The following is a 15,127-nucleotide window of genomic DNA, read 5'->3' on the forward strand; positions in this document are numbered from 1 at the left end:
TTAACCAGGAAGATGGTAAACTTTTAAAAGGAAAAAAATGTGTAAACATACAGAAGCTTTAAATTAGTATTTCTATACAAAAGATTTAGGCATACTCGTGGCTTTTACAAGATTTATTTTCTCATTTTTTTAAACAAATAAAACATTAAAACAAATCTTCTAGAATGTAGTCTGGAAGGAAAGAAGTTTTACTTCTATTTAGCACAAATTCAATGAAGTCTGTTTCTTGTGAAGGCAAAAAGCTGGTAAAACTTTATATCATGTCAGAATAAACTTCACATAGGAATTCTACTACAAAATAAAGTAATGAGAGATTACAAGTAAGATGAAGATGGAAGGACACTTTTTAATACATTGTTTTGGCAGCTAACAGTATCACATCTGACGTGTTCTTGACAGCAGTAAAGCCTTACAAAAGCCTTGTTAAGGAACAGCATCTGTGAATGCTTAAAAGTTGCATTCACTGAACTGCAGGAACTGTACTAGATTTGATGTATTTGTTGCTGCTTAGAATATTCATGAGTCTCACTGGTCCCAGGAAGAGTCAACTATTGAAATGGCTGAAAAGTCAATAGCATTTTGGTACTGAATCTCAAAATCCATTTGAAAACCTCAAAATTCCTTATAAAAGAGCCTACACTTCAGAACTGAACAATTCTTTCTGTTGCAAGGACCCATGGGATAAAAGTATTAAATTAATTCATTGATTTAAGCTCTGGTTTACAAAAGCCCAGGGGAAAGCGGCAAGGGGTTTTTTTCCCATTTCTTTTACATAACACATATTAACACTCTCAAATGACACACCAAAATGTTTCAGTAGGTGCCTTGCAGAGCTCTAAAGCTAAATGAAGTGCTGCAGAATGAGAAGTTATTGGCACAGACCAAGACATCTATTGCTAACATGGCTTTGATTACGCTAAACAAAAACCTATGGGCTGTGATCACAGAACTCCAACAGCTGCAATGACCGATATCACTGGTGGGTTTTCCCCTGACTTTTAACAGTGTTGCTTCAACTATTCCTGCCTGTGCCCAGGATAGCCTGTGCAAGTTTCACCATACTGGTGGTACAGCAATTCAAAAATGTTAACCATTTCTACAGGTGACATTAACACTAAGTTCTAACAATGAAATTGCTTGTTTCCATTCTGCTTTTGCTTTCAAACTCACTTTTTTGTTATGATTTACGATTAATTAGTGTAGTCTAAAGGCAATTAGAATTAAGTCTCAGAAGGAGATAGGTGGAAATTGATACTTCAGTGAATTTTTTATTTACTTTGGGGTTTTGGCTTCTCCTCCCCTTCCAAAAAAATCTCATCACAAAAAACTTCTGATTTCCAAGCTAGCTATAGGTCAGTCCAAGAGGATGACAGATTTCCAAGATTTAGAGGAAGTTACTGGAAAACATGAGACAATTACTTCCACCTTGATCTTAATTTTTTTCCAAAACCAGACTGTGCTGTATTTGCACAACAGCCACTCAAAGCAAGCTGCAGTACTTTGAACAGCAGCAACCATGAACATCAGCAGGTAGGAAAGGCTCCAGGGTCACACATCTGCAGTACTCTGCCTCTAGGGATGATTGAGTCACCTCTCCACAAGCACAAGAGTCTGACAAGAATCTTTTGTTTGATCAAAATGTCAAACGAATCTAGTTTCAAGCTAACATCGTTTTGCTACAGTTCTTTCAACAAAGATGACATATATGGATCTTCCCTTTGTACAACTGTGTGTCACAAACACCAGGTTATCAATGTTCCACTGCTTTGTGCACCCCAGCAACACCTTAACTAGCTTTCCTTCCCAGCCAATCATTAGAACTCCATACACAGGCTCAAACGTACCTATTCTGATGCCTTCAGCAATCTGCAGGCAGATTTCAGGTGCTGGATGTTACACCTGCGCCTTTTAGGATGAATATCAGTATAAAGCATGCTAAAAATGAGACTACTTCTCTCTAATTTATTCATCTTGCACTACAGAAGAATGACAAAATTCAAGTGGTCTCAGAGGAGAGCATAAACCATGTGATCATCATTACTGTTATAAATGAGGAAAGTATGCTTCCTTACTGCTCACTCTAATATACAAATAAATTTAATTTGAAATGCTGCATTATGTTAGACAAAAAACACCCAAACAAAACAAAACACACACCCCCAAAAAACCCAACACAAACAAACAAAACAAAAAACCCCAAACAAACAGGGGGAAAAAAACCCAGCACCCAAAACAAAACCACTAAACTGTGGGCATCCTTGCCAAATATATAGTGCAGCATCAAACAAACATTTTCTTTCCAAATAAGATATTCAGAACTTAGAATTATTTTACAAATTAATTAATGCTGTGTTTATATCTCAATGCTGGAAGGTTAACTGCTATTCTCTGATTTCTCATCCTTACAAGGTAACTTTGAGCTTGCTCAAAATGTTTATTCATTAATTTACAAACAAAATAGTTCCAAAAAGAGACCTCAAGCATAGTAGAAGTTACTTTTTTTAGATTTAAAAGCTAGCTGTCACAATCTTTTCTGACTATTAGGTTACACAGGACTATCTGGCTTAGTGTCATTTTCCATCATCAATCATTTCTTCTCATTGCATCCATCTTTCAAGAGCTTTGTTAACAGGGAAGTGGTTATGCTGAGAAAACAAGATTTGAACACAAGAACTGACAGAGGAAGTGAGGGCTGATTAGATTTTCCTTTTGATTAAGCCTCTAGTACCTGTTAGTAAACACTGCATAAGGCAATTGCATCATTTTAAATCCAGGGAAGCAACACACAAACAGGAAGGAATCAACATCCCATCAAGAACATCCTCACTCTATCATATATAGCTTTTCCTCACAGAATCACAAAGGCTTGGAAGGGAAATCCAGCACAGAAGTAATGCTACAAGTGAGCACTGAGTTGGACAAAAAAAAAAGGTAACATTTTCTCTGTGCTTTTAATATAATTACAAAAATGCAGTTCAAAGCCCTGAAGTTAAATTTCTCTGCAATAACATTAAAAATCCACTGATTCCAATAAAACCTCAGAACATGTAAAAGGAATGAAGTAACAACATTCATTAAAAACTGCATTTGTATTACAAAACAACGGATTTTGCATCTCCACAAAGAACAGAGTTCTGCTTGTACATGCAATCTGCTCTTGCTCCAACCCATGCTAATTTTTATTAAGTTTCACAGGCATACAAAATAGGTGTATGTTTGAAACTTGTTGCAATTTGAATTAGCTGAAAGACGAGCTGATAAGGAAATTACTTATTTACTCAACAACCTTTATCCAGGAAGCTATATCAGTAAGGAGTTCGAAGAGGCATGTTCCAGGAATTGCTACAGATACATTTTTACAGACAGAAAACACTAAAATGAGTAGTTTTTACTTAAAACCATACTTTTAGAACAAATTCTGAAGACCTCTACAAGCCTGCAATTCCATATTCTGCCATGACTATAGCCAAGTACTTAACAAGAACTATTACATTCATATTAGCATCTCTTTACCAGGCATAAAACACAAAAGCTGCTTAAGAACACAGCAGAATTCTTCTCCATACTCAAGTCTTGGCCATTCTGTTAAGGTCTCATGTGTAATAATTTGGAAATAACAGCAGACAAAAAAAACATTGCTTTATTAAGCAGAATTAGCCCCTCTTCTTTAAACAAGACTTTTCAATAATTTACATGCAGAAACAAAGGTAACTCAACTCCAAGCATAAATAATGAATCATTGAAAGGAAATAAAACCTTTTTGGTTAGCCACTTACAAAGCCTGCAGAGCAACCAGCATTCTGCATTTTTAATTTCAGGAGCTTCAAATGTCAGCCCATTTTGATCCAACACATTTATGATTGATCTCAGCACAAGTTTCAAAGTTCTGCCCTATATTGGAAGAGATGTGATCCAACCAATTTTTACAGTTGACATTTTCCACCATTTTGCTGCAAGCAGCAGCTAGGTACAGGCTTCTCTTTTAATTTTATTACCCCAAGCACAGATTTTTTTACAGGAGGTTTTTAGTTTGAGCCCCTTCCAGATGTAAAGACCTCCTCTTTCTCTCTGCACCAAGACAACCCAAAGAATATCCCAAAGTACCCTCTCCAAAGAAGCGTCAATGTTTGTAATACTCTAAACCTGCAGTCTTAAGTGCTATACAAGCAAGCTTTTGGCCTCTCTCCCCTCCCACCCCCCCCCCCCAAAAAAAAAAAAAAACAAAAAACCACCCCACAAAAAAAAAAAAAAACAACCAACACGCCACCATAAAAATCCTACAGAACAACCGTCTTTAGCAAGGCCAAACTTGTAGTATATTTTTTTTATACGATGTGTCCATTTGTATTAGTGGTCACCTAGAGCCTTGGCTACAATTAAGTATACATGAAATTTAATGAACAGTCAAGGATTAGCTGCTAAGGATTGAGAGGCTGGGAAGGAGGTGGCTTCTGGCACCTTGGAGAGGATGGAAAGATTGACAGAACCATCATGGAACTGCACTGATGAGACTAAATTAGATCAGCTCTCTTATCCAGCTCCTAGTGGATACCAGTCCCAAAGTAGCTTTACAAATTCTGCTAGCAGAACAGTTTTACTACAGGTACACAAACACTTGGGAAGTTTTAAGAGTTGAAAGTGTTTAGCAGTATTACAGAACACTTTGTACAGAACACTCACTGATAAACAGCATTTTACCACACTACATTATACTCCTAACAAAGAGCTGTTGCACAGGTCAGCTTGACAAGCGGTTCAGGCATTCAAAAACACATAAACAAGCAGACACATAAGCAAGGTAACTGATGAGGTTAAATTTCAGAATGGTTTAATACAAATAAAGGAAAAGAATCAGCCTTTGCTTTTCAGAGTGAAGTAGCAAAACAGAGCTTTAAGCCAGACTTCTATCATCTTCACATTTGATCAGGCAGTTATAAAGCCATTTTGATACTACACCAAACACTATGGTCAATCTTCCCTAATAATGATCAAATGTCACTTGCCCACAGTATTTAAAACAAAGTCTTAGATCACAGCTGTGAGAAGTGGAGAATCTTTACCAGCTGACCAGATATTCTGTATACCTGTATTTTCTGGTATTTTTTGTATGGCCAGAAATATCTACTCCAGCAAAGTCACAACTAGTTAATGAGCAACATACTCCAAGCAGAATGGTGCTAGAGGAACAAGACCCCTTCCTCCCACAAACCCACATGATGGGGAAGCCCATTTCTCTTCCTTGCATAAGTAATGTCCTACAATCCCTTCTGCTACATCAGTTCCAAGACTCTCTGCAGCTTGCAAGTCAATCCAACTCTCTAGTCCCACGGAAAACCATCAACATTTTTTCCCTCTCCAGATGAGTGAGCTACAGCAGCTCACAGAGGATCATAAATACCAGAAGCAGAGATGAAACATTTCCTTTGTTTCCTGACAATAGCAAATTCTTCAATCAGCTCAACAAGATAACTCACAAAGTACAACTTAACTAAACAAACCATCTGAAATTGTACTAGAAGTGACTCACTTTCAGCTAAGGCAAAACTCATCAGCTTTATCAGGGCAGTCACTATACCTGTAGTTCAAATGTTTCTACACAATGTGTACTTTCAAGACAAAGGTGATAAAGATTTCCAGCCTTTGACATGGCCTACAAGTCTGTGAACTGTAAGTTCAAACACAGGGCACAGTTTTGTTTTGAAGACTGTCCCAGGGGTGATTGCAACTCTGACCAGCCTGGTTAAACCTCAGTTAATATTTTTCCTTTCTGGTGCCTGACAGAGAGCCTGTCAACCACTTGATTGCACAATGCAGCACTGCAAGCAAGGTAATACTGTTGTACTTCTGCAGTCACTCATCCCACTCAGCTGCAACTGGCAATTCACAATGTTTTGTGTCATCGCTTCAGCGATCAATTGCAAAAATACTATGGAACACAAGAATTAATTTTTGATCTATTAGCTGATGTGAGAAGGGAGCAGACTAATTTAATTCAGTTTTGCCTTGTAACTTTTTAAAAATGAGGAAGAAGTTTTCCAATCTACCACTCTGCTACTTACAGAATTTGAGGAACAGCAAGCAATTTGCAAATCACAGTTTACAAGAAAAAGCTACAACAATAGAATAATCTAGGTTGGAAAAGACCTCTAAGATAGTTGAGTCCAACAATTAACCTAGCACTGTTAGGATCACCATGTCCCCAAGTATCACACCTACAGGACTTCTAAACATCTGCAGGGATGGTGGCTCAAGTCCTTCCCTGGGCAGCCTGTTCCAGTGCCGGACTAGCCTTTCAGTGATGATGCTTTTCCTAATATCCAACCTATACCTCCCTTGCCACAACTTGAGGCTGTTTCCTCTCATCCTATCACTGGATATCTGGAAAAAGAAACCGACAGCCACATCACTACAACCTCCTCAGGTATTTGCAGAGAGTGACAAGGTCTCCCTTCAGCCTCCTCTTCTCCAGACTAAACCACCCCAGTTCCCTCAGCTACCTAAGGCAGACAGATGCCAATCACACAAATACCTCTGATAGCAAGTGGATGGAGTTTTAAAGCATTCTGGCATGTGGCATACAAACTGCTTCATTACTGCCCAGCAGCAAGGCAGACATTCACTAATGCATTAGGCAACTGGAGCAATAGAGATAGGACAGAGCTTTGCAAGGTCTGAGGCCTGAGCACAGCCAAGCTTAGACTGCCTGTTCCTACAGCTGGCCTTCAGGAAGTTCAGAGCAACGACTGTCAAGGCAAGGGGAGCCAACAAGGGAGCTTCTATTATGCTACATGATCAAAAGACACTCTTTCACTTGCCCAAGAGCACATTAAATAGAACTTCCCAATGTAACAATGGAAACTGAACATAACTTCTTAAGAAAGGAGCACCTTGGAGTAGAGAGAAAAAATGTAGGAAAGTACTCCTCTAGGCTACAGCTATTCTTTTCAGTCAGGCCATAAGAAAGCAGGAAAGGAATTTAGAAGAACACCAGAATGTTTGGCTCTCAGAAGTTCTGAAAGAATAAACTCATCTATGACCACGAAAACTAGTTTTCTACTAATTGAAGTCATAAGTTCACCCACACAACATCCACACTCTTCTTCACACTGTTATCACAATATCGAGCCAGAAGCAAAATGCTCTGCAGGTGGCTTGTACAGCTGACTGGTTTCTGAAAACACAGAGCCAAATTATCAGTCTCTTTTGCAGGCTCTCCTTGTGTTCAGACTTCATTCAAAAATCTGTTGCATTTTTCTGCTGGAGCTCACTCGAACTCAGAGGTTTGACTGAACCTGGGTAACAGGCTGCAGTAGTAGAGAGATGAAGCAGAAACCACGCTTCACTTCCTTAGAAAGCAATAATAAAAAGACAGATGCACACACAGAGGCTGCAAAGTTTAAAGCAATGACAACCACCCAGTTCAACAAACTTAGTCCCTTCCTAGATGAACAAAAACAAGACCAATTATCATTAAAAAAGGACAGACTTTATATCGTAAACATCTCAATGGTTCCAAGAAATTGAAGACAGGAGTAACAATTTTTGCATCCATGTGAATGAAATGCAACCAAAAACCCTTCAACTCCTTTTTCATTCTTAAGCAATCAGGACAAAATAACCCAATGAATAACTGAACAGCCAAGAGAGCAAAAGCATAAAAAAACTATCACTTTCTTAGAGGCCAGCTGTGATTTAAGTGATCTCTTTTGGTTGTTATTTCCCATGTAAAACATTCTTCTTTTAGTCATAACCTATTCAGGAGAGAGGTCCCATTCACTTTGTCACACTACTCCCAATATACTCTGTAAGAAACCCTGCGAACTCAAATAAGCAGAAGAGACCAAGAAATGAAAAGGCCTTCTGCAAAATGAAGGGGCAGGAAGAGAGAAGCTGCTTTCAGATGAAGTTTAAATGCCTCAGTAGAACACTCCTCAGCCAAACAAGCCATGATTCCAACAGCTTGCTGCACACAAAAACAGCAATTTAAGCTGTTTGGCCTGAAAAAACCCACACATCCCCCCCACAAAAAACCCCACTGCATTAGTTTAATGAGAATTTACTTAATGAAAACTCGTATTAGGATTACAAAACTCCCAGTGCAAATATATGTACCAATGTAGAATATAATACTGTCCATTACGCTATACACCAAGGAGAATAGAAAAGTTGTTAATAATACTTTAGGCATTATAGATTGATGAAGACTATACATATGGCTCTAAGCTTTTAGAATTGACCTCTATTCAGCCAGGTTTTTTTCCTCGAGGGAGTAGCTGGGGAAAGACTTGCTGCAGACAGAAGCTGGAGCAACGTGGCCTTCTGAAACCTATGCAGAATTAAATCAACATAACATTCTTCTGCTTGAACTCCTGAAATTGAACTTTGATTTGCTAATCAACAGACATCCTAACCAAATTGATTCTATGGGTGCATAGCATCTTATCTATGGTGAAACACTCACTGCAAGGCAGAAACTGGCCAACATGTCAACACAACTTCACAAAATAAATCATTCTTTGCAAATATGAAGGAAGAACCTACAGAGGAACTTCTCAACTGAATAACATGAATGACATTTCCTATTTTTATCAAGTTATTTATGTCTCTAATTCAGGAAAAAAGAGTACTGTTTGAAGTTGCCCACAGATTTGGGTCCAGGTACCCTTGCTTACTTTCTCCAGTCAGCTTTAGTTCAAAGCAATTATATGTATCCATTTGTTCACTTAGGTTACAAGATAACTTACAGAAAGCAAAAACAACTGCAACCAAAACCAGAAAAGAGAAGGGTGCCCTCGTGGTTTCTGGGGGAAGCTTTTACCAATTCCCTTAACTCTTCTCTCTAATTATCCTTCCTTCAGTGTATCCTTCAGATGTATTTTTTTTTCTTTTTTTTTTTTTCTTTTTTTTTTTTTTTATCTGGACAAAGTAAAAACAACACTAAAGTCAAAAATAAAACACAAGTTTTTTCAGTAAGATCTGATCAAAATATAGGCACAGGCAATACCAGAATAGAAATTAAGCACCCTGAAGTGACCCCTTCAGTCTGTTCTCTCATCTTTATATGAATGGAAGGTTTAGAAAACCTATCACAACTAGGACAGCTCATTCTCACTTGATTAATTTTTGATCAAATGTCCACCAAACATATTTCTTCTCCATAGGTGCACCGTACATCCCCTGAAGTTTCATGATTATTTATGTATGCAGAGCTTTTCTCTAAGAGAAACATTGATTCTGATACTAAACCTTCACAAGACCCAGCTAGGTAGATGCCTAAGTAGCACAAAAAGCTGCAAGTGCTACTTAGTAATGAATTGAAACATAAACTACAGAGCTAGAGACACTACTGTGTAAGCAGTAACAATACTCAGTGAACCTCCCTGCAACCCTCCACAGTCTCTGCCAAGGACATTTGTGAATGCAAGATTAGCAGTTTTTGATGGACTACCTACTCATGGAACCACAGGGCTGTGTCTACAATGAGGGAGACAAAGATGTGAGCTTCAGTGATTTCCTAGTGCTTTGTGCCTACAAATACTGACTTCTTTCAACTTTCCATCATCTCCTCAATATTTTCCTCAATATTTTTCAAAACTTGTGGACAATAAACACAGCCACTCTGGGCAATGAATGAAGTATGAGAGTAAAGAATTTCCATTAGAATATGCGTGCCAACTAGCCATACATGCTTCTAACCCCCTACACTCATTTCACACAGCACACCCCAAAGACCTACAAGAAGTAGCAGTTGTGAATTAATTTCATTGTGTATATTAGGTGAATACTGGAACAGTATTGTATAAGTACTTGGGAAAATTGTGCTCTACTACAAAAAAAGCAAATATCACTGTTATCAACAGTAAGCCTTGAATCCAGGAATAAGAAACTTTGTCAACTACCAGATACCTACGTTTGTCTAGCAAATACACAATTCAGAAAGGTACGATATCTACACAAGCTGAAAAGACGCCTGGTACCTACCTATAGAACTATGAAGTAGAACTCATCTTTAGAAGAGCTACAGAATCACCAAGTCTTTATCTTGGCCCTAGATTACTTGCTGCTGCTTGACCTTTTTGGTTTTCTGTTCTGCTCTATTCCCCAAAGCAGCACATTTAGAGCATACTGCAGTCAAGGCTTTAATTCAATTTAATTCAAGTCATGGCTTTAATTCAACTGTCCATGCAATGTTCCTGCTCACTGAACCATTCTGCACCCAACAGCGACCCACTGGGGCTACCCAAAAGTAGCCCAAGAACAGAGCATTACCCTTGCACACTGCTGTGAGAGACCACAAACCAGAAAAACAATGCCTCATTATGAATCATACACAGGACTACAAAGCAGTGACAGGTGACTTCCAAGAAGCCATTTACTGCTCTGACCAAAACAGTAGCACAGTGGACACAAGTGACCACAACCATGCAATTTTCCTTGCCATGACACTCTGTTCCACATCCTGATCTACTCGTGGCATCCCACTTCACATGTGGAGAGAAACAAGATGTAGAGCAAAACCAATTATTTTTCAGTTAAAAGTTATTAGCACTGATTTGATAGGCTTAATGATTTGGCACAAACACAACTTAAGATCCCAGGGCCATATATCATACCTAATACTTAGCTGAAAAAAGGGTTCTAGTACCAATGCAAACTTTCCCAGGATTTCTAAGTAATTATTAATGACAGTCTCAAGGACACAGCCACTCTCCCTGTCACAGAGTTTGGATAAGATGCATCTGATGACAGCTGCTTGCTTTTTCCCTCACCTCATCAGTTTTATCTCTGGTTCAGTGAATGAAGACAGACAATTAACATGGATTATTTCAAAGAACTATGAAGCAGGTCAGTTTGATAACTGAAGAGCTGGGAACAAGCTGGAACAGCTGGAAACAGCAGCCTCCTAACCCAGATCTGTCTGATCAAACTGTTTGGCCTCAGCAATCACAATAATGCTGAAGGTAGTAGGACTTCTCCCTTGCCTTCTCTTTTATTAAGTATCTGGCAAGAAATGTCCAACTTTTAGAAGAATTTCCATATATTTATGACTATTAGAAAAACAAAATGGGAGATACCAAGTTTTAGACAGTTTGCAAACTCAACAAAGAGCATTACAAGCACAAAACAGCCCACATGAGATATTCCAGGCTGCTGGACTTCCTGTGTAGCACATCCAGTAGCTTTTCTTTTTTTGTACACTGTGAGCAGCTACAAACTCTGACACACAAATGAGTTGTCCTCTCTCAGGTACACAGCCACTTAGTGTAACTCAAACTCTGGGAGCAACATGATTTATGAGTCTGTGCACACTCAAAAATACAAGCAACCTTCTCCTGAGACCTTCACAAGGAAGTAGATTTGCAACAAACATTCAAACACAGGACAATTTTTTATACCATTTCAGTTCTCATTACTGGCATCCTCTTTTTAAGAGCTACAGGATAACCCACTTACATTGGCAACTGTCAGCTTTGAAGGAATCTGAGCAGTTTAAAATAAAAGTGAGAAGTCTAAGCTTTTAAAATATCAGTTCAGAAGACAAGAACTACTACTGAAAAACTATAAAAGTTTTATTACCACTTTTCATAACAATGGATATTATCCACTCTAGTATTCATGTATCTAGAGGCCAAACTAGCAAGCAAGACAAGTGTGAATTTGTTTTTAAAGAAAAACACTGGAAGTTTTCATTAGTCAATCTCCTTTTGGCTGACAGGATTAAATCAGCTGTAACTAAGGCCCTTCTATGGATGTATAGGCAAAACTGAAGGTAGCCAGTATTGCTCACCAGGCCAAATGCACCAGAGGCCAGTTGGGCACTGTGAAATGGGATTTGCTGAGAGCCATTCTTTCACTGAGGTGTCTTTAGTAGCTTTTGTCAGGATAGAGGCAATTAAACATTTTCATGTATTACCCAAGGCCTTTACTAAAACCAGTAAATATTAGTGTATACTGACAACTTCTACTGCACACCAAGTTCAGACTTTTCTATTGTCCTGGATTCATCTGGGATAGAGTTAATTTCTTCTCAGTGGTTGGTTCAGAGCTCTGTTTTGGATTCAGTACCGGAACAATGCTGATAACACATTGATGTTTTGTTTGTTGCTAAATGTGCTTATCCTAAGTCAAGGACTTTGTGTCTCATGCTCTGCCAGTGAGGAAGTACACAAAAAGCTGGGAGGGAGCATAGCTGGGACAGGTGATCCAAACTGGCCAAAAGGATTCCACACTCTAAAACCTAATGCTCAGAACATAAACTGGGGGAGTTACCCAGAAGGGGCTGATAAGTGTCTGGGGACAGGGTCTGGCATTAATCAATGGCTGGTGAGCAACTGTGTTGTGCATCACTTGGGTTTTTCTTTATATTATTATTTTTTACTATTATGTTTTACTTTGTTTAAATTACCAAGTTTTTCTTACCTCGACCTACAAGTTTTACTTTTGATTCTCCTCCCCATTTCACTGGGGCCAGGGGTGAAGAGGGGGGTAAGCAAGAAGCTGCATGGTGCTTAGTTGCCACCTGGGGTTAAAGCACAGCATCTATGAGGAAAATGCTCCAGAATTTCAATCAGTTATTGATTTGAAACAAAAAGCAACAATACAAATGTTACTGGTCGACGCGTTCAAGTAGTGAGGCAAAAGCAACATAATATCACAGAATATTCTGACTTGGAAGGGACCCACAAGGATCATCGAGTCCAACTCTTGAAGTGAATGACCCAGATAGGGATTGAATTCACAACCTTGGCATTAACAGCACCATGCTCCAACCAACCGAGCTACTCTCCTACATATATATACTGCAGTCCACATAACACAGGGAAAAAGAAAAAAAGCATGGGAGGGAAGAACACTAATATGGAACAGTAGGAATAGCAGGACATCTCTCAGTCCGTCCCTGAAACAAAGTGGGTGCACCAAACTCTTCAGCTGCTACTATCCTTATCCTCAAGAACCCATCTTCCCCTTTCCTGGGAGTGGGCAGAGGGAGCCCATTTCTCAATTTGGGATCAAATCTCTCCCATCTCAATCCTTCAGTTAATTTATTAATCTTATTCTGACATCTTAAAACATTTAGAGACCTATTGTCCTATCAGACTGACCTGAACAACAGCTATAACCCCTCGGTTTGGGAGACTAAAAACTGCTGGAAATTAAAACTCCTCACTTCAAACATAATAAAGGTAATACAAAGTGTGCTATAAATTATTATAGTCCAGCTGCACCCTCCTGTGAGTATGCTAAAGAGTGAATAACACAACAAAGATCCTAGGCGACAAAGCTGCATGTCCCACAGCTTTCGGTTTCGTGCTAGAAACTCAACAGAAGTCAATTCAAGCACAAAGCCTAATCCTTGAAATTTTCAACAACCCACTTTGCACTAAATAAGTAAACTCTACTTACATCGGCAACAAGTGGCAAATGTTTTATAACACTGCCATTTCCACGACGATTTGAAAAGAGTTTCCAACACCAACAACTTTGGCTTTATTCTCCAAGAGGTTTAATGAGTACCACTGTGATCATTCAGTGATATGCCCTGGTACAGGAAGCAAATTCCAGTTTGAAGTCCATGTAGGTCGGAGCAGTAAAAGGGCCTTTACCACCTTACTGTCACGTCCTAAGCCTCCATCCTGTCCTAGAAAGTATCTGCTTGCTAGCGAAAGAGCCGGCCAGGGTCAGACTCGCTCTTGGTGTGAGCCGCAGCAAGGCCCTGCTGGCCCAGATGCTCCTGCAGACCCCACGGCCGCCCGTGACCCGGTCCGGCACCCCCTCGCCCCGGGCTCTGCCGGGGACGCCTCACCGGCCCCGCCACCGGCTCCTTTACCTGGTGAAGAACTCGGCGAAGCTGCTGCCGGCGCCGGCGATGCCCACCCGGTGCCGGGCCCTCTCGGCGGGCTCCTGCGGCGGCGGTGCCGGCTCGGCGGGCGCGGTCCCTCCGTGGGGCAGGTGCTCCGGGGCGCTGCGGCGGCGGCTCACCTCGTACGTGTTGCGGGAGTTCAGGTTCACGTCCGTGAAGCCGAGGGGCGCCGCGGGCAGGGCGGCGGGCTCCGCCCGGTCCCGGCAGGTCCGCAGCGCCCGGCTGCCGGCATCTCCCCCCGGGCTGCGGGGCGGCGAGGGGCTCTCGGCCGCCGCCCCCCCGCGCCGCTCCGCCTCGCTCCGCAGCCGGCAGCTCCTCAGCGGCTCTTCCAAGGCGGTTCCCGAGGGGACGCCTCCCGCCGGACAGGGGAGGAAGCCCCCGTTCTGCAGTTTCGCTTCCTCCTCCTCCGGCCCCGGCTCATCCCGTCTTGCCCGCGGAGGAGGCGGCGGCTCCTGCGGCGGCAGCAGGAAGCCGACGTCCCCGTTGGTCATCCTCCCGCAGGGGCCCACGGCGCAGGCGGCTCCGTTGGCGGGCTTCTCCGGGCAGCGCTTCCCACCCGCGGCCGCGGCGGGGCCGAGCGCCGCCAGGTAACGCTGCAGCAGCCGCTCCTGCCCCGGCCCGCCGCTCCGCCGGCTTGAGCCCCGGCTCCCATCCCGCTCCCCGTCCTCCTCCTCCTCGGCCGCCTCCTCCTCCGCCGCCTCCTGCCGGCCCGCGGGAAGCACGGCTGCGCCGCCCGGAGCTCCGGCATCGTCCGGCCCCACCATTTGCCGCCGCGGAGCCCCGGGGCGCGGCGGGGGCCGGGGCGCGCGCCTTCCTCCGCACCGGCGGCGCCGCGAGCGCTGGCAGCCGGCGCCGCTCTGCGCGTCGGGCAGCGGCCTCGGCGGGGGGCGGGCGGGCCCGGCACACGCAGGCGCGCGGCGCCGGCGGCGGCCCTTCCCCCCGGAAAGCCACCATAGAGAGGCCGGGCAGGAAGCACCCGCCCGCTCGCCCGGCCGGCTGGGCCGCACCCGGAACCATAGAGACGCCACCCAGACAGCCCCCGCCCCGCCGGAGGCGCTGTGGAAGCCACGCCTCCCGTACCGTATTGCACCTAAAGGCTCGCGGCGCGCAGCTTGTACCGCATTCCGCCGATGTGCCGCGGCTGCAGAAAGCCCAGCCCGGCGGCCTCATCCCTCCGTCCTGCCCCAGAGCCGCTCCTGCCGGGATCGAGCGGACGGTCCCGGGTCGCCGGGAGCCGGGCACACGCCCCGCACACAGACCGCACAC

The 15,127-nt window shown here is 42.7% G+C and overlaps 1 protein-coding gene across 2 annotated transcripts in view; it reads right to left on the reverse strand.

Moving 5' to 3' along the window:
* Window positions 1-14,759, reverse strand: part of TBC1D12 (TBC1 domain family member 12) — a 41,547-nt gene extending 26,788 nt beyond the window's left edge. The window contains exon 1 of one of the 2 annotated variants that reach the window (XM_063405643.1): window positions 13,829-14,759. In XM_063405643.1, the coding sequence (XP_063261713.1) occupies window positions 13,829-14,625 (797 nt within the window). In that variant the 5' untranslated portion in view covers window positions 14,626-14,759. The remainder of the gene's footprint in view (window positions 1-13,828) is intronic. The other variant, XM_063405644.1, reaches the window with a different exon arrangement.
* Between the last annotated feature and the right edge of the window lie 368 nt (window positions 14,760-15,127).

The sequence above is a fragment of the Prinia subflava genome, chromosome 9, assembly GCF_021018805.1.
Source record: "Prinia subflava isolate CZ2003 ecotype Zambia chromosome 9, Cam_Psub_1.2, whole genome shotgun sequence".
Lineage (NCBI taxonomy): Eukaryota > Metazoa > Chordata > Aves > Passeriformes > Cisticolidae > Prinia > Prinia subflava.